This window comes from Borostomias antarcticus (genome assembly GCF_949987555.1).
Source record: "Borostomias antarcticus genome assembly, chromosome: 1".
Classification (NCBI taxonomy): domain Eukaryota; kingdom Metazoa; phylum Chordata; class Actinopteri; order Stomiiformes; family Stomiidae; genus Borostomias; species Borostomias antarcticus.
The window spans coordinates 59348607-59372418 of record NC_140234.1 but is presented as its reverse complement, the minus strand read 5'-3'; the positions used below and the strand labels follow the sequence as shown (position 1 = coordinate 59372418).

Sequence of the window (23812 nt, the reverse complement as noted above, 5' to 3'; positions counted from 1 at the left end):
CCTGAGGGTGCAGTCATTTTATCACTTGCCAATGTGTTTGTGTTCCATTAAATTGTACAGCGAACCCTCGACCTTCTCTACTTGGTTCTTTTTGGTAGAGGAAGAAGCAGTGTTGTTATGCACTAGACCCATAATGCATTAGCAGCCATGTAAAGATAATGCTTGACTCAAATTATCAAAATTATTATAATTGCTGTAGCTGAGCCAAACTCTCTAAAAGACAGGGTTTTCACAAACGACCTCAATCACTTATCCCTCTCGATTTATCACAGCATCGCAGTATTGAAAATGTTTAAAATCTCATGAAAACCTTACATGCTGGAGCGTCAAGGCAAGCACAGCTCCCAACATCACTCACCTCCTATAGAACCCAACGTTTTAGGTGTTGATCACTCCTCAGCACCTGTGCTGCTATAATGAAGATTAGTGAGCTCCACATTCAAGTGGCCTTCAGAAGAATCTAATTACTCCCAATTAGAGCACACAAGCTGTAATGTGTCCCTGGTGGATATCAGCCTGCCAGGCCTCAGACAGCCCTGTAGGCTTTGATATGCTCTCATTTAGCTGACTGGCTCCCCCTCGGGACACGTAGGCAGGGGAGGAGGATTGGAGGTGGGGGACATGGGAGTCAGGAGAGACAGGGAGGAGGGGAGAGAGAGAGAGGGAGGGTTAATGGGGTGGGAGAGAGAGGGAGAGAGTGAGGGAGAGCTAGTGGCCTCTGAGTGGAGGATGAATATTCTCATCCATATTCATGTGTTTGGAATTATCTTCAGAGGGGCACAGGCAGGTACAGCAGCAGCTTAGCACTTACTATCAGACGCCTTACACTGTCAGGGCGAACCAGCTGGGATCTGTTTAACGTCGCCTTATAGAGGTGTGTGTGTGCGTGTGTGTGTGTGTGTGTGTGTGTGTGTGTGTGTGTGTGTGAGAGTGAGAGAGAGAGAGAGAGAGAAAACCTTCCTCAAAACGACATGATTGAAATGTATTTTTAAAACGTATGTTTGAAATCATTTATTCTTGTCGCCTATTTTATTTTATTATAAACAGCGTTGTTGTGGTTCATAAGTTGCATCAGTAAGCGTGACCAGCAACTTCCTCTGAGAGTGAACTAATTCATACTAAGGAAAAATAGCTTTGGGGAATACTGCTTATCCATGAAATGAAAAAGTAATAGCAAAGTTATTCATTTTCTTCCAAATACCCTATTAAAATATGTGCTGCAGGATGAAGCAGGAAAAATTGAAATTAAAGCCGCAAGCAGCTATGGGGTCAAGCTTCAAGCGACCACGCCGCAACGACCACGCTGCAATGGCCGCACTGCAATGAGCGCACGCGGCAACGAGCGAGCGCAGCAACGAGCCCATCGACAGGCCATGTCGCCTGCAGTGTATTTCGAATGCATCATCTTCTTGTTGAACAGAACTTCAAGGAGGCCGAAATCGTCGAATCATCAATTTATTGAGCATGCCTAACAGGGTCGAATCTTCGGCATCACTACTTTCTTTCACGAGGCGGCCAGCTTATGTGTCCCATCTCCACCTCCACTGCCTCCACTGCCCCAGTCCACACCTCCACCTCCACTGCCCACGCATCCACCTCCGGCTCCAGCGCCCCAGTCCCTGCTGCCCTCGTCCCTGCGTCAAGGGTCCCTGAGGGACACCGTCTGGGCTTCCTCTCAGACGCTGTGCTGGAGGCCCAGACGGGGACCCTAGAGGCCCAGAGGGACATGGCAGAAGGGATTGGGGCAGTTGTGCAGCAGTTGGTGGAGGTCACCACACTACACCACCAGAGCCAACAGGACATCCTCACTGCACTTCATTCCCTCACACACGCTGTCACGGACCTCACAGTCACTCACTACCACACTCAAGGACCTCACACATTCACTCACAAACGCACTCACACACCTCACACACGTCACTCATCAACAGACAAAATGGTAACAATGTGAACCTTACTTGTTTGTGTCCTCATAGCTGGCGCATGACCTCAGTGCGGGCCCTTTGGCCCTGCTGGTAACCCTCATGACAGGGAGGGGGCTGAGGGTTTGGGTCCTCATTTTGTGGTGGGGGGAGGCCCGGAGGGAGGCGCATTCCGCGCCGTACTGCCACGTTGTGGAGGATGGTACATGCCCAGATAGTCTTACATACCTTGATCGGGTGGTAGAGGAGTAAGTAAGTAAGTAAGTAAGCTTTATTTATATAGCGCTCTTCACAGCACGGATGCACAGAGTGCTTTACAGTAATAAATTAAAATGGCAATACAACACGAGACAAGATTAAAACGACACAGAACAGATAAAACAACAACATTGCGAGCAGCAAGGCGTTATAGATGGCCGAAGGCCTGCCTGAACATGTGTGTCTTAAGAAGTTTTTTGAACATGAGTTCAGTGGATGGCTCTCTCAGGGCCTGGGGAAGAGCGTTCCAGATTCTTGGCGCCACCGCCTCAAATGCTCTGTCACCCTGGGTTTTTAGTCTGGTCCGGGGCACCGCCAGGAGACCCTGGTCGGATGACCTCAGAGACCGACTCAGAGAGTGAGGGTGTAAAAGTTCTGAGATGTAGGCCGGGGTCCATCCGTGGAGAGCTCGGTGGGTAAACACCAGGACTTTGAACTCGATCCGGAGGTGAACTGGGAGCCAGTGCAGGGAGGCCAGGATGGGGGTGATGTGGCATGTCTTCTTTGACCTGGTGAGTAGTCTTGCAGCAGCGTTTTGGACTAGCTGAAGTTGTCCCACAGAGGATTTGTTGAGGCAGGTAAACAGTGAATTACAGTAGTCAAATCGTGATGAAATAAATGCATGGACAGACATTTCTAATTCAGCATGTGATACAATGGACCAGAGTTTGGCAATATTTCTGAGGTGGAAAAAACAGGAACGCGTTAGGGATTTGACATGTTTGTCCAAGTGCATAGCCTGATCAAAGAAGACACCCAGGTTTCTAACAGAGGGCCTCACATTTCCCTTGAGGGACCCCATGTGGTTTACCACTGTAGCGGCAGTCTTATCATTTGCAACGATCAGCACTTCAGTCTTGGAGGCGTTCAATTGCAGGAAATTATCCGCCATCCATTGGTTAATGGCCGACAGACAGTCATGAAGGATGCTGAGTCCCTCGACTTTCCCGGGTTTAAAAGAGAACTGGAGTTGGATGTCGTCAGCATACAGATGATATTTGACACCCTTGAATGTGCTGATGAGAAGACCGAGGGGGAGCATGTATGGGGCAAACAGAGTTGGTCCCAGCACGGATCCCTGTGGCACACCACACGACAAGGGACGGGGGTCCGATTTAAAGGGACCAACAGCCACAGAGAAACTTCTCTCTCTGAGGTAGGAGGCAAACCAACTAAGAGCACTCCCTGTGATGCCCACCCACTCCCTGAGCCTATCCAGCAGGATGCCGTGGTCCACCGTGTCGAACGCTGCGCTGAGGTCTAGCAGGACCAGGACGGAGCATTCGCCGGCGTCAGACGACATCATGATGTCATTGGAGACCCTGAGGAGGGCAGTTTCCGTGGAATGTTGCTTGCGGAACCCAGATTGAAATTTGTCTGAGATGTTATGGTTGGTTAGATAGGTGGTGAGTTGGTTTGCCACCACTTTCTCCAGCACCTTCGAGACAAAGGACAGCTTAGAGATGGGCCTGTAGTTGCTTGGCAGGGAGGGGTCCAGATTGGGCTTCTTGAGCAGCGGCTGAACAACCGCCTGCTTAAAAAGGGCTGGAACCGTACCTGAGGCTAGGGACCTATTTATGATGGTGAGAAGACTGGGGCCCACAGAGGTCATAACTTCCTTCAGCATCGATGTTGGTAAAATGTCTAGGGGGCTTGAGGAAGGTTTCATGGAGCACACCAAGCCTGTTAGGTCCTTTAGGGAGATACTAGAGAAGCTGCTCAGAGCTGAATCCCTGACTTGCCAGAGAGGGATGGAGGAGGGGGAGGAGGGAGGGGCGATGTTAGCCCTTACATCAGCAACTTTGTTTATAAGTCTCAGTCGAGTCTACCACTCGACGCGTCCATATATGGCCCAGAATCATTACACATCCGCTTGCTATCTGGGTTAGCCTGTGGTAACAGACTGCTGACGCATTTACAGGCAAAATTAACGATTGCCTGCAAAGAAACGGATATTCTGCGCGTCCAAGCAGTGCCATCGGCCCTTGAGGAGGCCAATGGCGCGCTCGGTGACGCTGCGTGTCCGGGCATGTACCTCGTTGAACTGGGTTTCCTGCTCATTCGGAGGGTCCGGGAAGGGAACCAGCAGCCACTCCCTCAGGTGGTAGCCACTGTCACCTGTAGGTCACAAAATCATCAGTCTTGACTGGTTCTCATTCTTATCAGCTTTGAATATGTATCTTGGCATATGCACTCACCAACAAGCCAGCCATCACACGCAGTGCCTGCCTCCAGTATAGCCCCTAACCTGCTGTGCGCCAGGATGAATGAGTTATGTGTGGAGTCAGGCCACCGTGCCACTACACTTGTGATGAGCATATCGGCGTCACATATGATTTGGACATTTATAGTGTGCACATTTTTCCGATTCACATAGACATATTCATTGAGTGATGGTGCCCTTATCAATATGTGGGTGCAGTCAATGGCTCCAATCACATTGGGGAGACCGGCCATTGCTGCAAATGGCCTTGCTGTCATGCCTATGTCACGTGGGTGCTTCCCTTTCTCGGCCCACCGTTCTAGGTGTTCGGTTCTAGCTGGGACACAACGTATTGTTCTTTCTTTTGCTGTTAGTCTTCCAGCGTATGGGGCACAAATATTGTTTTGACTCCTTCTGCTGCTGTCTCCTCATTATCATTTGAGGAGGAGAAGGAGGAGGAGGAGGAGGTTGAAGGATAGTTTCGTAGAGATGACTCTGAACCGCCTGTTGTGTCTCGTATGCCCACGGCTCCTCCCACGGGAGGATGGAAGATTCTCTGGTGGGTGGGCCCTGGTGGGAGGGCCCGGCTCTGGTGACACAGTGGGAGGGGCCCCCACTGGAGCAGCGGTAGCAAGAATGCCCTGTGATGCAGGAGAAAGAGCCCCGGCCGGGGCAGCGGTGGCGATGGGACCCTGCGGTGGAGGGGGAGAGACTGCCAATGAGGCCGCAGCTTGCAACCAGCCGGGAGAAGGAATGTTCTTGAGACCGTAACACTCCGCTGAGTTCAGCTCTTCCTCTCTCCACCTCCTCTTTCTCCATTTCTCACCCTCGGCCTCTCTTGATCGCTGGGTTACGCCTTTTCTCTTCGAAGGCCTTTCAGTTTTGCCTCAGAATCCTTCGCGGCTCTCTGCTTGGCTTTTCACAACCTTGTGTTGGTGAATTCTAATTTGGCCAAGAATGACTGTACACCACTGTAAGCGTCTTTCTGAAAACGAGTGGATTTCCCCATGCTTTCCTGACGGCTAGAGCCCATACCCCATCGTCCTTTTCCTCGATGTCATATTTTATCAGAATCTCTTCCTTCACCTTGATTAAATGTAGTTTTTCCCATATAACTTCGACTATGTCCTTAGACATTTCCTCAATTGTCTCACTGGGTGGTTCTGTGCCGCCCCACTCTTTGGTAGTTTTCTTAGTGGGACTGGATTACATTTTTGCGACTTCACAGTAAGATGTTCAAACAGAACTCTCAAGCAAGTAATGATGTTTTCTGTTCAGTGGAGACAGGGAGTTAAGGGAACGCAAGCTCAAGGACGCTGTGAGGAGCGAGAGAGAAAAGAGGGGCGGCGCACTGGAGTCTCAGACGCCTCGAATGATCGAGAAAGGAGAGGGGAAACTGCGTCCTGTAGCTCTGGTAGTGGCAGTTAGTATTCAAGTGAACTTTACAGCAAGATTTTATCTTGTCGATGCCCGACGGATCAATCATGAAGACGCACCTAACTTCACTGTATTAGGCCGTAAGCACTCCAAGTCATCCAGCACCAACTCGCTAGGCGTGTTTATGACACCTATGTCTGACACCGTTTAAATGGGATGGTTGTAGCTTTTAAGCTACCCTTGTACTGTATGATCGCCTTTTGATTTGGCTATATCTCTATAGCGTACTAGGCCGAAGCATACGATATGCACATTTAAACAATTACCGTTTTTTTTTAAACAATGCATACACAAATTGTTCAGGTACCTTTGATAGCATAAGCATGTATATACATTCAACAATGATTTTACGTGTTGGAGAGTATGTGTGTGATATATAGTTAGGTTGCTTGTTCGTTCTTTTCTCGAGAGACTGGCCACTCACCCACCGTGACTCTGTGGCCCCGAGCGTGAGGTCAGCTGCAAGGCACGGTCTAAGAGGTCTAGGATCTCCCTAGCTCAGTGTCCCTTAGCACAAGACAACATGTATGCCCCCTCCTACCTCCAGGCCATGGTCAAACCCTACACCCCCTCCCGACCGCTACGCTCTGCTACCTCAGGGCGACTGGTTGCCCCGTCACTCCGAGGCTCCTGCGGTCGATCGACACGGTCACGGCTCTTCTCTGTCTTGGCCCCGCAGTGGTGGAATGAACTGCCCACTGATGTCAGGACAGCAGAGTCGCTGTCCATCTTTCGTCGCAGGCTCAAAACTCATCTCTTCAAGAAGTACTACAACAATCCTCCCGCCTAAGCACTTATTGTATTATATTATATTGCACTGTACTTTAGATTGCGATTCTTGCACTTTGCCTTCAGCACTAGATTATGCTCTTAGTCACTAGTTTTAGAAAGAAGATGCACTTGTGAGTTCTGGCAAGTAGTAGTACATTGGCTCTTCCTACGTTAAATGCAATTATTGTTAGTCGCTTTGGATAAAAGCGTCTGCTAAATGACTGTAATGTAATGTAATGTAATGTATGATTAGATATTAATAAGACATTTCTCTCAAGATTCATCAGATAGACATACAGAGAGACAGACAGATTCCTGCCTTCATAATTAGATATATGACCATGTAAGTTGATTTATAATCATAGCCTACGGTTGGGATAATGTGATTACTGACCCTCATTCATAACTAGCCCTAACCAAGAACAGTGTTTTATCGCTTCATTTGTTGCCTATAATTAACAAAATAAACCCCAAGTGATATTTGTTGACACCAGCCCCCTCCCTTATAATCTTTTTAAAGAAATTATTTTTGAAAGTGTAGTATCCTGGGCTTAGTACTATATAATTTACCTAGGGGGAGCTCTAGGCTCCAATGTGTTCACCTGTTCAGGTACCCTATATGAAGAAGTCCCTTTGTCTTTGTTCTCTGTCTCATGCTGCCATACTTAACTAAAGAAGTGAATGCTACTGCTGGAGTCCTGCGTCCTTATTAATGTTAACAAAAGTACACTATGTTATAGAAAGATTTAATAAAATATATATTTTTTTTAAATACAGTATAAGCGAGACTAAAGGGACTTATTAAACATGCAAATGCAGAATATTAGTTTCTTTGCAGGCAATCGTTAATTTTGCCTGTTAATGCGTCAGCAGTCTGTTACCACAGGCTAACCCAGATAGCAAGCGGATGTGTAATGATTCTGGGCCATATATGGGCCGGAACTAAGCCACAAGGGCCAGATCTGGCCTGTATATGGCCCAGATCCGCTTGCTATCTGGGAAGTCATTGCTCACGCTGCTTTGCAGAGTGGCAGTTAGTCCTCAATTCACTCAGTGTTTTCTAAAGAGCATTTACTCTCGAGAGAAGAGATTTTTTAGGGGAAAAAAACACTATCTATCTATCTATCTATCTATCTATCTATCTATCTATCTATCCTCCCATCAAAAGACCAAACATTAAACAGTAGATGCGTTTCGGCATCCACATAGTATCCTACGCGTACCATGAAAATGCCATGGCTCCAAGATCAAAACCACAGGCCTGTATACATACGATTGGGAAACAGCCAATCGTGTCCTCAATTTGCTCTTAGCAGATTCATCATATACTAAAGACAAAGCTACAGTACTAGTATAGGGACCAGACCACACATCACTCTGTGTAACTTTGACTAAATGCCAACCTCAAACTGAGCAAACAGCTTTGACTATGAACCAATATCCATAGTTTGCTCTTATCATTGTCACTCTCAAACCTGCACCTGAAGTGCGACCGTTAACATCTCTCCTCACTACGTCACGGAGACAGGAGGTCAATATGGGGACGGATGAATAAGAACATTAACCTCTCTCTTAACTTACTGTGAGTCACTGGGACCGGAGGTGAAGGTGTTGAATGATGAATCTGGAAAGAGAAACTGAATCTCTTATCTCCCCACTGGACATCGTGTCCACCTTGCCGGCAGATGTCTGCGCGGCACCACATCAATAGGCAACAGCAGCTCTGCGTCTTGTGTCGATCACACGTCACTCCATCCCACCAGATCCAGAGAGATCCCTTTAAGATCTGTGTGGACTTTGAAAGATACACTGCACTAAAACAAAACCCAACAGAAGATAAGTTATTTTTGGCCCAACGCATCACACTGTAAACCCCAAGACTGGTTGTGTGGCCACAATGCATGTTCTATTGGATATTCTATACTGTCTCGCCTCCTTCCCAAGTGCTGTCAATGCATAAATCCACAAGTCTGCAAAGATCAACAGTGTTCGTCTTACGTTACGCACTGCTAGACATGTGTTTAATTCATCATCTGGACAGTATATAAAAGGCAATTGGAAACCCTCAGACAAACGATGGTAAGGTTTCCAAATCAGCAGAATGGACAGGACCAAAGGTAACCTTGATAACAACACCATCTCTGAAATGACAACACATCTAGATTTAAAAAATAATAATACAATTATAACGGCTGCACATTCTTGTGAGGTGATTTGAACGACTCTCAGCTAAATTAGTAAAAACGAGCTGATGCACCTGTGCCTAAGTGTGTTGTTGCCTATGAACAGATGCTGATTGACTGTGTGTGTGTGTGTGTGTGTGTGTGTGTGTGTGTGTGTGTGTGTGTGTGTGTGTGTGTGTGTGTGTGTGTGTGTGTGTTCTTCACATTGTACTTGAGGATGACGAGGTCTAGTATGCTCACTGCTCACCTCTTCGTCCGGTCACCGTTGACCCTCAGGCTTCCATGGCTGCTTGCTGATGCTGCTCTGGTCCCTCCGGGGGGCAGAGGGCAGTAAGATGGACTGCCAGGATCCTGGAAGCCCGCGCTGCACCATCTCCTCAGAGAAGCTCCTGGACCGCGCCATCCAGCACGCCGAACTCATCTATCTGGTGTCAGAGGAGTCCGTCACCTTGTTTGTGAGTAGCTTCTGGTTTAACATATCTCACATTTCTCCATGCTCTTGGACCCAAAAATAATGTAGACTTTTGTTCATATTGTCCTAACTTGGATTAAGTAATCCATATATTTAACCTTGACCTGAAGCGTGAATGTGAAACATTAACATACTTCCATGAGTAGTTTTAAACTTATTTTAAAAATATTAAAAATATTTTTGTTCAGTTGCTACGTTTATAAAGTTAGAGATCTTGGAGTATAATGGGGAGAGAGTGTATGAGGCAGCTTGTAATTCATGTTGTCAACAGACACAGGACAGCATGTGAGGACTGTAGGAGGACTGTATGAGGACTGTAGGAGGACTGTAGGAGGACTGTAGGAGGACTGTAGGAGGACTTTGCTGTGATTTTCAGTTTATAGTAAGAAAGCGGAGTTGATTCAGGGGAAAAGACACTAATTACCATTCCAGGCCTGTTCTGCATGCACATGTATGTACAGGACACCAGATCAGCACATTCTGAAAGTACGTGCGCAACTCCAGAGAAGATTATAAAGGTTAAATATGATATGGGGCCTAGTGTTTTTCTACGGGGCCCAAAATTCTAGAAGAATTCCCTAAATATAGTCACGTCAGTCTTCCCTGTTCTTTCTGTGTGTCTCTGTGAAGGAGTGCAACATCAGAATGAGACATTTTTTAACAGTTTCTCATTTTGATTTTGCATCACTTTGTTTGGCCTTATGCACCTGTTTGATTCTCCAATCAGCCAGAATCAAAGAGTGTGAACTTTTCCTGTTATTCTCTTTGTGAAGGAGGACATGTTCATTCCCTTCAACGTGCAGACGTCGCTGGCACGCACAGGGAACTTGTGCACTACCAGCACCCTGCCTATTCCTTCCTCCATAAGCAAAGTCCAACTAAATTCTGTAAGTGCCATCGTAGTTAAAGACTAGAGAAGCTTGTATGGTATCATCAGAACAGAGACCTCACCTTCTGTGTCTCTCTTTGGGTCTCCTGCTTCACAGGACAAGTGGCTGCTCCACTCAGTGGCGTCCCTGGTTCGGTTCTGGATCGACCCCGTGATGAACCTGCAGATGTCGCTGGATCTTTACGAAAAAGCACCCATGGCACTGATCAACAAGACCAAGTGGATGTCGGCGAAGCTGGTGAACCTGGAGCAAGGCCTGGCCATCCTCATGAAGAAGGTGGGGCTTCTACTGTGCTACTTTTCAACCACAACACAGGTAGTCTTAGTTTGTTACATCTCAGTTGTGTATCAGACATTGTGGATTTTTACATCTGCCTTGTCCTGTTTCAGATGTTCGGGGAGGAAGCCCTGATGTTGCAGAACGAGACCCTGGTTGACCCTGTTCGTTCAGACATGGTGACGTCAGTCCTCAGGGACTACACCCTTCTGTCCTGCTTCAAGAAGGACAGCCATAAGATAGAGACCTTCCTCAAGCTGCTCAAGTGTCGGCAAACAGGCGGTCTTGGCTGCGCTACCTTATAACAAAGGACCTCCATAGTTTAACCCTATCTCAAAGCCACGGTACAGCCTTCTGTACAGCCATGCTTCCTATGAATAATAAGAGATAAGGCTTTGTGTGTCCTTTATATGTTTAATAAGTGCCTTTCTTCTGATCTACATTCATGTACCTGTGTCATGCTACTCCAGAATGCTGGCTTTGAGACTAAAATACTGGTCGTTTTGGGGTAGAAAGTGGGATTTTAAAGCAGTGCAGCAGCATCCATTGATATGTGTCCCTTGCGTCCGTTCGTAGCATGATGAGATTTAGACCCAATCAAGAGTAGCCAATAATGTTGCACACCAGGAGAGGGCAGTAGAGACTTGCTCATAAACGTGCAGCGTGTACTTCACTACCTGGGTGTGATTCAGAATCAACGGTTGGTAGCCTTCCTCATACTGGGAACCACAGGGGTCACATCTTATTATCCCTTTGTTTCAAACTTCCAAAACTTCCATTTAAGTGCTGGTCACATTCTGCTCTGGCTTTAAAGGAACACGCCAGCTTTTGGTGAAATTAGTTTTGCCATTTTCCTCAGAGTCAGATAAGAAGATATAAACCCTTCTCTTCTCTGGGCAGGGGCGGACTGGGGAAATAATTCACTAGGGGGTCGGGGGGGGGTGCTGAGCGATTTGCTGAGCGGGGGGGGGCACTTGAGGACCGGCACATCGGGATTCGTCCCGATGGCTAGTCCGCCATTGTCTCTGGGCATGCAGTAGGAAGCATTGAGACCCGTTAGCCTAGCTTAGCTCAATCACTGGAAGTGGATTTGAAACATTAGCCTAGGCTAACGGCTCTAACAGGTCTCAATGCTTCCTGCTGCACACACAGAGAAGAGAAGGGTACGTATCTTCTCATCTGACTGACTAGATAATTTCCCCAAAAAGTTGTCGAGTTCCTTTAAACAGAGAGGCTTAAGATGAGGCATGCAGACAGTTATTTTAGCCATTGATTTGTCACCTATGACAGCACATGATGGAGAAACAATTAGCTCCCTGTCTTCAGGGAGATCCTCATTAAAACTGCAGACAGATTTATTCCATTGCTCTGCAGCTGGCTTTTACGAGACAGAAAGAGAGGAGAGGTTATAGCAGCAAATGCTAAGGAAATGTCTCAGGTAAGAAAATAAATATTCAATTGGTCTGCTTGCGTGACATTAATAGGTGGATGTGTTCTATCTAATGAGAAGATTGTAATGGAAAGCAAGTGATGTCTGACTTTTAACTGTAGAATTAGTGTTTTAACTTATGATCATTAGTTTGACTGTAGCAGCTTATTTATTTCAATGCTCTATCAAAGGGTTAGACATTAAACATTAAAATGTGTTTATTATCGCCCTATGGTATTGTCACTTCTTTTAAGATGGATTCTCATGATTATCTGGCATAATGCAATCTAGCTATTAGTGAGGCCAAATTCCTGCCGGTGGAAATCTGCTAGGAACCAGTAGTGACTTGGTTGAACTATGGATAGGCTGCTATGCATCCATATTCACACAATCACAAAATAATTGACCAGCACAAGCCATGAACGTAAATGAAAACAAAGTAGTAGTTTTTGGTGCTAAACCAAAGTCATATACCGTACTTCCAAGTTGAATACCCAAAGCTAGAAAGGTATGCAGACACAGATCTTCAGTATAACACTGACTTTCTCAATTTCACCAATTTATTTGCCCTGTGCCAAACAATAAGCTTAGATGCCCTGATCAAGGCCATCCGGCTGAAACGTTAGCATTGTTTGTTTGGCGCATGGCCAAAATAAACCGGTGAAATTGAGAAAAGTCAGTGTGGTCCTGAAGATCTGTGTCTGTGTTACCTTTCCACCTTTGGGTATTAAACTTGGAAAACTGAAAGTAGTAGTAGCTAATAGAGTACCCTTCCTTGTCTTTCATACTAAGGTCCACTAGGGGGCAGGTGTGATCCCTCCAATTCACATCACATTCTCCAGGAAACTCTGCTTAGTGCCTGTAAATTTGTGTGCCAATCCACACCACTTTGTTGATTAAACCAATAATAGAGAAAGGCTAAGAGAAACATCCCTGACTGTGAATAACCAAGTCCCCAATCTTATGTTCTCTTGGTCATAGACACACTAATCCTATTTGCATCATGGTCTATTAGAATAGATCAAGCATACCCCTTTAAAAAACATACACAGTACAGATACAGGAATAGGTATAGTGTCAGATGTTGTCAGACCAAGTTTCATCATCACATGTACACTTGATCTGGCCTATGGGCTACGCCAAGGCAATGCTTACTTCCTAACTTGGAAGAGAATGTAAAAATGAATGTAAGAATTAATCTTGGTCTTTAGTTTGACATCCTAAGCACAGAACAGAGAGGAGGTTGCTTGTGGAGCTGAAGAATTGCATACATTCTGAACAGGATTGCGGCAAACTACGTCTAAGTCAATGAGGTATATTGCACCAGTGCTCTGCTTAAATCGGTATGGTGAGGAGGCATTAGTAAGGATTTTGTAGTTCATGCCTTGCTTTTAAACTGCTAGTGGCATTCATTCAAATAATGAACTCTCTGTTCCTCTCCACTCTGTCAAACTGGAGCTACTGGCATAGTCAGGGAGTTAACTTCTTCCCACACCAAATTACCTCCAAGTAATGGAATGGGTATTTCCTGTCGAGCATGGCTACTCTAGAGCTACTTCTGTCAGACACTGTGTCTGTCTGACCGCTCAGCTCGGATTCACAGTCTGATTCTAAAACATACACCACATTTTTACTTTGAAGTTCGGGTGATGGCTTGTGAATCGAGCCTTCAATGTCTTGTCTTGTAGGAGACATGGGAAAGACGAAAAACAAATATTCCAGGACACACAGGCCATCCTCAAAATGTAATACTGTAGTTGTTTTGTTTTTCAAATATAACATTTTAAAAAGGTAAATCAAGGTCTCTTCTACAAAAATGTTCAGCACAAGATGTCCCTTGCCTGCAGACAACACATCATGGGCTAGAAGTGATTCCATTCAATAAAAACATATCTCATTTGGAATAAATTCTAGCACTTGAAATAATAATAAATGCAAATAAAGTAGAAAACAATAAAAAAGTAAAGTCTTTGGTGCGGGGAATAGCTATGACCTCTCCCACCTAATGATAGTCCCATCGTCTTCAGCAATTTCAAATTTGAATTTGAAAATTGGCTCATACTTCATATAAAAACACTTTCACGCTATTTTAACACATTTCGCCTACTGTGTCAAATTCAAACTCAAGTTAAATTGTCCTGGATCTTGTGAACGCAGCCTCTGTCGAGGGTCTCTCTACACTCCCCAGAGTGCGGCGTGACGTTCAGCATGGCGTGGAGCTCCTCCGGCCCGTATCCCAGCAGGCCTTGCAGGTCGCAGACGAAGCGGTAGACGTAGCGCTTGCCCGAGGTCTTGTGGATGATGTTCTTGTCGTAGTAGTAGCGCAGGCCGCGGCTCAGCTTCTCGTAGTTCATCTTGGGCTTGTTCTTCCTGCGGCCCCAGCGCCGGGCCACCTGCGGCCGAGGGAGGGAGGGTTAGAGGTCGGACGCGGCGCTCCGCTTTACTCCCTCTGAGAGCCCTTTTCCACCAAAGTAACTCTGGTTCGTGAACCGGTTCGGTTCGGAATTCTTGGAACCTTGGTTCTATCTAGGGAACTGGACCGCGTTTCGACTAGTTTGGAGCGGAACCGTTGTACGTCATTATATCATCACGGTTCGCGCTGAAAAACCTACTATTTTTTGGTGCCGGTTCCAGAACTCATTTATTTTTGGTCGAAATGTTTGGAACCGTTCAAAATTAGGTTCGCGAACCGGCACCGAACCGGTTCCTTCTTGGTGGAAAAGGGGCTATTAGAGAGCAGGTTCACTCGGGAAGCTGGACCACCTGCTCTGCCTGTCTGTACTCACACACGGGCTACAACTAATTACAAAATCTACATGTGCAGATCAATGCACGAAGCGAAAAACAACTGACCTCATCGGGATCTGTGAGTTTGAACTCCCAGCCGTCTCCGGTCCAGTTGACGAGGGACTGGCAGGAAGTGTCAGTCAGGAGCTCCAACAGGAACTGCCACAGCTGGATGGGTCCACTTCCTGTAAGAGTCACAACAGAAGTCATATGTTAAATATTCAAGTATTTGTCAAGTCTACAGTAATAGTCTGAAAAGACACACAAAAGAAACCAATGGCATGTTCAAGCAAATATGGAGTCAACAACTCAAAAAAAACAACAGGAGATTACACACACACACGTGCGCACGTACACACACACACGTGCGCACGTACACACACCTGTATATCCCGCAAGTGCTGCCGCCGGTATGACAGACTTGTCTCTGTTGAAGTCGATTGGCTCCTTCACTTTGAAGGATCCCGTAACCAGGTTAGGGTTAGGGTGCAGCATGGCGGGGTTGCCAGGGTTATTCGGGTAGTCGTCGGAGTCGAAGCTGTCGAAAGACGGCACGCGCTGCAGGCTGCTGAAAGACGATTGGCCGTCCCAGGACGGAAGACGACGTTCGCAGCCGTCCGCATTCTCAAACGACTCTTGGCAAACTAGTTTAACCAGGGACAGTGGCAAATTTGGTACCATGATGATAGTACAAGCAAAAATAACCGATAATAAGGACTGACAACAACAACAAACTACTACACTAAGTCAATGAGGTATATTGCACCAGTGCTCTGCTTAAATCGGTATCTTATATCAAATCTGACTGTGGGAGTTTGTGCTGTGACCTCACCTGCACTGAGCCCTAAGCAGCTGTTGTCATGGGAGACGACCTCCCGTTTTATGGCGAGGTACTCCCTCTGGGCGTGGCTTGACGGGCCACCCCGTAGAACGCCACTAGGGCGTCCGTTTTCACTTTTGAGTGACAGCAGGTCCTCACTGCTGACTAGTGTATGCGTTCGACAGGAATCTGTGATGAAGCTGTACTCGGAGTACTGCGACGGCACACACTGGGCACGCTCCGTTTCATAGCCTATCAGAGGGAGAGGAAGGGGAGGTACAGAGGATGAGAAATAATATGAGAAATTGTGATATTCTGGAGATTTCTTTCTGGTGGAAGAGACATTTTTATAATTTCAACCAAAGACGGGTATAGTAGCTAAAAATATACAAAAGACGCACAAGTAGTGACTAAGTAAGTAAACTTTTTTTATATAGCGCCTTTCACAGCACGAATGCACAAAGCGCTTCACAACACAAGCCACTGTACCTCTTAGGCTGGGTGCTGGAAACACAAACTCGTACAGAACTTGTACAGTAGATGAGGAAAAATAGAGTTCTGCACACCAGATACAGTAGCTCCCATTAAAAAGGATTTTAAGTGACGTTTCAAGCATAAAGGCTCTTCCTCAGGGGGCGGCTGTAACTCAGTTGGTAGAGCAGGTCGTTCAATGATCGAAGGGTCAGCGGTTCGAATCCCATCTCCGACTGTCCACATGTCGAAGTGTCCTTGAGCAAGACACCTAACCCCAAATTGCTCCCAATGAGCAGGTTAGCATGCATGGCAGCTGCTGCCATTGGTGTGTGAATGTGTGTGTGAATGGGTAAATGAGAGGCCATTGTAAAGCGCTTTGAGTGCCGCTAAGGTGGAAAAGCGCTATATAAGTGCAGTCCATTTACCATTTACCATTTACTCAGACTTCGGAAACGTCACTTTACTTTTGCACTGCAAAAAATCCCTTAATTAATGGGAGCCATCTGGTGTGTGGAACTATTTTTCATTATTTACTGTAGCTATATTACTCACTGTCAAAGTCTGAGAGGCACCTGGTCTCATCAAATGCGGATGGCGGTCCATTGATCGCCACGTGCCTCACATCTTCACGGAACACAGGCGAGAGTTAGGAGAGCACAGTGACGGAACAGGATTTGGCTTCTTCTCATTCACCAGAACATTCTACCATGAACACCACCAAGTGTATTTAAGGAAATGTAGTGTTAGCATCCAGATGTAAATTAGCCAGACGTCGTGACCTAGCGTTAGCATCCAGATTTAAATAAGACAGACGTCGTAACCTAGCGTTAGCATCCAGATTTAAATAAGCCAGACGTCGTGAACTAGCTTTAGCATCCAGATTTAAATAAGCCAGACGTCGTGACCTAGCTTTAGCATCCAGATTTAAATAATCCAGACGTCGTAACCTAGCATTAGCATCCAGATTTAAATAAGCCAGACGTCGTGAACTAGCGTTAGCATCCAGGCATCCAGATTTAAATAAGCCAGACGTCGTGAATAAGCGTTAGTGTCCAGGCATCCAGATTTAAATAAGCCAGACGTCGTGAATTAACATAAGCGTCCAGGCATCCAGATTTAACTAGGCCAGACGTCGTGAGCTATCGTTAGCATCCAGGCGTCCGGGCCCCTCACCTCTCAGCATCATCTCCAAGTGTTCCCAGAGGATGTCGCCAATGAAGTCGGGGGCCAGGGCCAGGAAGCCGTCCCTGCCCAGGGCGCAGAGGCTGGCCCCGCTCACACGCAGCCTGTGCAGCTCCACGCCCTTCAGGCTGAACTCGCTGACCGTCCACGTCAGCCACTGACCCACATGGCGCTCCGTCCACTGCTGGGGGTCTATACAAACACACACGCACATGCAGGACAGGAAAAGCCTTAGAGATCCCTGCATACTCTAGCTGTTCATAAACCTATTGCGCTTACTTGAAAAATGACTTTTCACTCCCCACTTTATGCAGTTTTTCCTTCCATAGCTAATCGCAGACATATCGACCCTCGGCGGTGATAAATACTGTTCAGCACAGCTCCTCAGACTCGCTTCGTACGGTTTCTTCAGTTAAAGACAAAGCTGACAGCCACAGGTGACTCAGCAACATCACAAGCATTTACCATTCCGCTGACTCTTCGACTAGACCATAAGGTCTGAATCTGAACATACAGTATTGACTCCTCCACCAGACCATAAGGTCTGAACCACACTGACTCCTCAACCAGGCCATAAGGTCTGAACGAGACTGACTCTTCCACTAGACCATGAGGTCTGAATCTGAACATACTGACTCCTCCACCAGGCCATGAGGTCTGAACCACACTGACTCTTCGACTAGTCCATGAGGTCTGAATCTGAACATACTGACTCCTCCACCAGACCATAAGGTCTGAACCACACCGACTCCTCAACCAGGCCATAAGGTCTGAACCAGACTGACTCTTCCACTAGACCATGAGGTCTGAATCTGAACATATTGACTCCTCCACCAGACCATAAGGTCTGAACCACACTGACTCCTCAACCAGGCCATAAGGTCTGAACCACACTGACTCCTCAACCAGGCCATAAGGTCTGAACCACACTGTCTCCTCCACCAGGCCATGAGGTCTAAACCAGACTGACTCCTCCACTAGACCCTAAGGTCTGAGTCTGAACCAGACTGACTCCTCCACTAGACCCTAAGGTCTGAGTCTGAACCAGACTGACTCCTCCACTAGGCTTTAAGGTCTGAACCAGACGGAATGAAAGGCTCCTCTGTCCGTTTCTCTGTCAGGCCCTGACATGCTCTTCATCTCCCAAACACAGTTGAGGGAGTTCATTCCTGCTAGGAAGCAATTTGCCTGTGAACCGGGGCGGGCAGCTCTGGAAATGTTTGCAAATATTGGCGGGGATCTCTCAATTCTGCTTTAAAGATATTTTCAGGAATATGTGATGAAACAAAGAGTGGATACTGTGGTGAAATGTAGGCAGACTATTCTTCCGTTTGAAATAGCTGACAGCGATTACCCGGAGTGACAGCGAACAGGCCCTCGTATTCCCCCTTCCAATCCTCGGATCTTTCCGGTATTTTCTGTGGCTTTGGGCAAATACTGCTACTACTCTGTAGTAGTGTTGAGGGGAAACTTTTGTATAGTGACACTTTTTTTTTTCTCCCAAATATGATCTCGTCTGATCATGATACGTTTTCCTGAATGGTTGTGTTGTGATATGGCGTTACCTCTGGGGATGCCGAGCCTGTGTTGCTCCCGCGTGAACCCGCCGAAGGTGGCCCTCAGCGCCTGCGACAGCATCTCCTTGCTCCCCGGCGTGAGGAGGGGCACCTCCTCAAATTCCACATCTGCCCAATCAGAGCACACGACAGCTTAATGAGTTAGTACACCAAACGACCTTGACGCTAACATAGTTAGCATCGTGGTTCTGAGAGAACCTGGTGGTAGTATTTACATACTGGACAGTTCATGGACGCTCACTGGACGCACAGCGACGTCTAGTGTAGACTCAGATATGTGACGGCGCCTGAGCTTGACGCGCTTGTACTCCAAGTAATCCACAACGTTTCGATGAATGTCAGTATAACAAAAGTTTATTTTAGTGCGAGATCCATACTTTGAGGCTCGTTGCAAACAAATCATAGATCAAACTTCTGTCCGTAGACTAAACCAAAATAACAAGGCCGTGTAGGAACCACTATGAGCTTAGCGGTCAAAAACTGTATGATACCGCCATACCTGAGCTCCCTGTGCCTCTTACCCCCCGAACATTTTAACAATGAAACGGGGAAAGCCAAACAAAAAAGGGGCGTGTCCAATTGACATTCCTAATTGACTCGGCATGTTAACCCCTTAATGATCAACAAAACAAAAATGGCATGCAATAGGCTACACACTTTCATATTCTTATTCTTAGTCAGACCATATACACATTCAAATTCATAAATTAACACTTGGCACATAAGCCCTTAACTTTAAACTAAAGTAGGAGAACGTTTGGCTCCAACATCTAGAATAGCGTGAGGCATTCTGGTGTTGCCTAAACACACGGCCATTATTCCACACACAGCTTATGGGGTCCTGGGTGATTAAGTGTGCGCATCAGCCAATCACTGCCAGCTCCAGGCACACAACAGAGAGTATTGTGGCCGAACCACTGCGGGGTCAAACAGACCAGCCCAGGGGTCAAAGCGCAGGGCAGTAATGTAACCCCGTGCACTCCCAGCATGGGGCCTGGCTTTCTTCGCATAGACAGACAACAAACACACACACACACACTGCTGCGCTGTGAGTGGTCTTCTTTAATGGCTTAATCGGCACCTTATGACTGCAACTGCCGCAGTTCGGAGATGTGTGGGTGTGGGCCAGAGAACGAGGCTGGCCTGGGATCAGTCCTACAGTAGGTGAAAACACTCCCAAAACCCGTCACACCAGAGCCCGTCGGTCGGCACCGAACTCGCTTTGAGCCACCAACTGAACAGGATCCTCTCAAAATGTAGGCTACACTTCAACCAACTTTTTTTATTTATTTATTTAACCTTTATTTAACCAAAGCCGTTAAGAACAAGTTCTTATGTACAATAGCAGCGTGGCAAACGGCAAAGTCTCTTGCGGGAAGGGGGGATGTGAAAAGGAATGTCAAAGTTAACTTAAAACCAACACAGTTAAAATACAACAGCACGCATCCAAACATTTCAACACAGTTCAATTTCACAGTTGAATTATTTGGGACAAAAAGCTGAGGCCATTTTGACTGACAGGAACAGTGGACCGGCTGATTCTATTGGGAAGTCTGTAATGGTAAATGAAGCAGGCTGTGTGTAACGCGTGTTGGGCTTGGCAGTAACAGCCCAGACCCCCATGGTCAACTTCCAACCATATGAGCCCAATTAGCGAGGAGCCTCCTTTGATCGTGCCAGGGGGTGGGAGCTGTGAGATCAGCATTTTGTGGGTTGCCAACAGCTAATGTAGCTAAAGTAGGTTAAACAGTGCGGTGCCTAGACCAGCGTTCGGAAACCTTTGCTATCAAAAGAGACGTTTTGGAGCCAAAAAAAAACAACATTAAAAAATCAGACTAGAGCTATAAAACATTTGAGCCTTATAACGAAGGCAGTGTTTTACCGTTGATTTTTTCGTTTCAGACCTGGTGGTATGCACCCGGGGAAGGGGGGGGGTCTCGTGGTCCTCCCTCAGGAAATTTTGAGCATCAAACACTTCATTTCTAGTCATTTTTTTATGGGAGTCAGGGAGCCACTGGAGAGGGGCTGAAGGGTCGCTGACCCCTGGCCTAGATTTTGAGCGCCGAGTGGTCGTTTGAAATTGCCTAATGTGTATATTCAATACATAACACATCCTGCACATACTGCATGTGAAAACTCACACTGTCTGAAAAATACAGGCATCCGGCTCTGCCCAAAGCAAAACAGACATAAACAGAAGTATCTTGAAGCAAGCCAGAGCCTGTAGTCCGTTAGATAAGCTCAAGACGCGTCTACCGGGAACACAGTCCGGCCTCACACTTTTCCATTCAGATACTTGTGGAAATTCCCTGGATTTTGTGGCGCGCGGGAGGAACCATGTGAGGGGGAATTGGTGCCACATGTGGGATGTCCTGCTGTGATGTCACAGGGATAGTCACGCAGTCCGTCTGCCAAAACACGACAGACAGAGGGAGGGAGAGCGAGTCATGAGGCATGATGGGAATGTCCGCATACATGGGAGTTCAAATGTGTTAAGTACATCCTGGGTAGGGAGATTCCCTCCCTGTCGGGACACAATTAGGCTACTCATTGGGTTGATACTTAAAAATGGCCAATAAGAGCCTTGTCTGTTTAGCTCATCTACTTCGGCTGAGGCTTTTGAACCCCTAGACTATTCATTTCCGTTTCATTACCTTTTTGTTGACATGTCCTCACTTAAACAACTTACAGCAAAGCCATTCTCCCTTTCCCCTGACAGGACAATGCTAACTGCATGACAGATTATACAGCCTAATTGCTACAATACCCTTCCTAATCTCTGAATAGCTAAACATGGAAGTGAGGGCCAAAGAATGAGTCATTTATCTTAACAGAATGACTCTCACCGTGTCATCCCCGTCTGCTCTGTACTCTTGCTGACTCATGTATGTGTCAGAATAAGCTCGCAAGAAGGATACATTCATGCCAGCTGATCTGAGCCCCCCACACACGCTGATAACTGTCTAACACACACACACACACACGCGCACACACACGGGTCTGATTAAAAGATCACACTTCAACCTGGTTTCTGTGGTCATTCTCAACACCCAAAAACCAGCATCTGTCACACCTGTCTCTCCTGGCGCTGGGGTGATGATGTATTCATGTTACTGGGCGGCGCTGCGATGACTCAGCGTTCTTCTGGGGGTGACGGGGCAGCTCAGTCAGAGCACAGGCACGCCAAGAGGAGCTGAAGTGTTTACAGAGAGCACGCAACGGACAGCGTCCTGAGAGGGCAGAGCAAGCGGGAATGGAATGCAGCCACCCCACGCGCTTCCGCACGCACGAAACCGGAACGGCCGGCGGTCTGGTCGAGCCACCGGACTGACCAGCTAGAGGACCGGAACGTCCTCCCCTAACCCCCTCCGGTCAAAACCACAACGCGACCAACCGTTACTACAGTAGTATTCATCTTCTGAACCAGTGATCATTTAAATATGAAAAGAAGTAGCCCACCAGCTTTGATTACATAGAGGTATATATAGGACTATATATTTACACAAAACTGTGTACATATATATAAATGTATACAACAATGGTGGAGAATAGACAGATTATGGGACTGTCAATTTCCCACCATCAGCCCTGCCACACGTATCCCCTCACCTCCGAGGACCATGTGCGGCTCACGCTCACTAGCGTTCAGTTTTGTTATGACAGCTTGTGTTCAACGTGTTCACCGGTCTACCGACCTGCCGGCAACCAGGTGCAGAGAGACGAGTTCCACTCTAATGAACACATACTGGTCTGGCTGGACCAGAGGGACTCGGCGCCGCGCACCCCCCCCATCCCACCCCACCCCCCTAATGTGTTAGGAACGCCCCAGTGAACACTGTTCTACGATCTGCACCTGTGGCTTTGGAGCAAAGCCGTCAGCGCTTCTTACTAACCTGCGTGTCTAACGGGGACTACAGTGAGCGGATGTTCCTCCCTCTCTCTCTCTCAAGGACGTCTTGAAGGACTGTCTAATTGACTGGTGTGTGTGTGGATGATGAAATGAGGATAGCTGGAGCCGACCTCGGTAGTGAAGCCACTGGTTGTTGTGAGAGTTAGCAGGCTAGTGTGAGATTCTGTAAACAATGCAGCAACTGTCACAGCTTTCCCGCCTCGCTGGTCACATGACCGTGGACACTGCAGGTGTCTCTGTGTGCACTCAGACTTGCACTTACACACAGACACACACACACACACACACACACACACAAAGTCCACTTCTAGCACGTGGGTGTTACTGCACCTATACTCAGTTTAATGTGTGAATGCAGTGTTGAAGGCCCTTGTTTCCATGACGTCACATGTCATCACACAGCAAGCCACAGTACAAGTCAACACTTGCTTAACATCTTCTGAGAAAGCTTATAAAAGATCAGTGTGTGAACAGGGGACAGTTAAAGTCATTTGATGTTCAGCAAGACATTGCATCCATTCAGGTTCATATCGAATACCTATTACGAGAAGTAGACCTACTGTAAAGTAGCTTATTGAAACTGACAGTGTCAAATTAGTATTTGAATTTCTGCAGATTCATGCTTTCAATCTACTAAAAGAAGGGGCTACAAGAATTTAGACTTCTAGCCTGGCAGCTCGACTAGACCTAAAACAAATAGTGTGCCAAAGCAATTCAACTTGCCTAAATACAAATTAGGTGTTAGGCCATCAGCCTAATTATGAACCAAGGCGTTAAGTAAAACATGAGATAGTTTGTGGATGATTTAGAAACATGGACAGTCCTCAGACGGTTGTATTTTGCATTGTTATTCGCAGAATGATTGAATACAAACAAACTAATATGAAAATGTAGGTTATTACCATACAAATGTAGTCCAATGTAGGCTATAGGCTATATCATAGATATGGGCTATATAGCCTACAAATTGGAAGGATTGCAAAGCCTACCATGGTGACCCGCACAACAGCATAATAATCACATTTAATTAATCTAGATTACTGAATATATGAAATTACATACCTTCTAATTTTTCAGACTTTATCAAGGTCAACGTTGGCTTTAGACCTATATCAAGGGCCGCCGTCATGTCCGGAGCTTCAATACAGCTGTCATCCAAGTCAATCTGATGTTCCCTCTGATGCCAAGCCGAGGTGTTCTTGATTGACGACAGTGCTAATC

General features: G+C 46.7%; 2 protein-coding genes across 2 annotated transcripts; one reads left to right on the top strand and one right to left on the bottom strand.

Moving 5' to 3' along the window:
* Window positions 1–8692: 8692 nt before the first annotated feature.
* smtlb (somatolactin beta) lies at window positions 8693–10717 on the top strand (the record flags this gene model as incomplete). Its single annotated transcript, XM_084437101.1, has 5 exons — window positions 8693–8708; window positions 9051–9229; window positions 10020–10133; window positions 10233–10412; window positions 10526–10717. 5 exons carry the CDS (start codon window positions 8693–8695, stop codon window positions 10715–10717), a joined length of 681 nt encoding a protein of 226 aa, XP_084293227.1.
* A 3247-nt stretch (window positions 10718–13964) lies between these two features.
* On the bottom strand, window positions 13965–23720 carry LOC311308156 (protein C-ets-1-like; the record flags this gene model as incomplete). Its single annotated transcript, XM_084437090.1, has 9 exons — window positions 13965–14234; window positions 14695–14813; window positions 15012–15272; window positions 15461–15700; window positions 15938–15976; window positions 16475–16546; window positions 17096–17296; window positions 18670–18789; window positions 23654–23720. 9 exons carry the CDS (start codon window positions 23718–23720, stop codon window positions 13965–13967), a joined length of 1389 nt encoding a protein of 462 aa, XP_084293216.1.
* Between the last annotated feature and the right edge of the window lie 92 nt (window positions 23721–23812).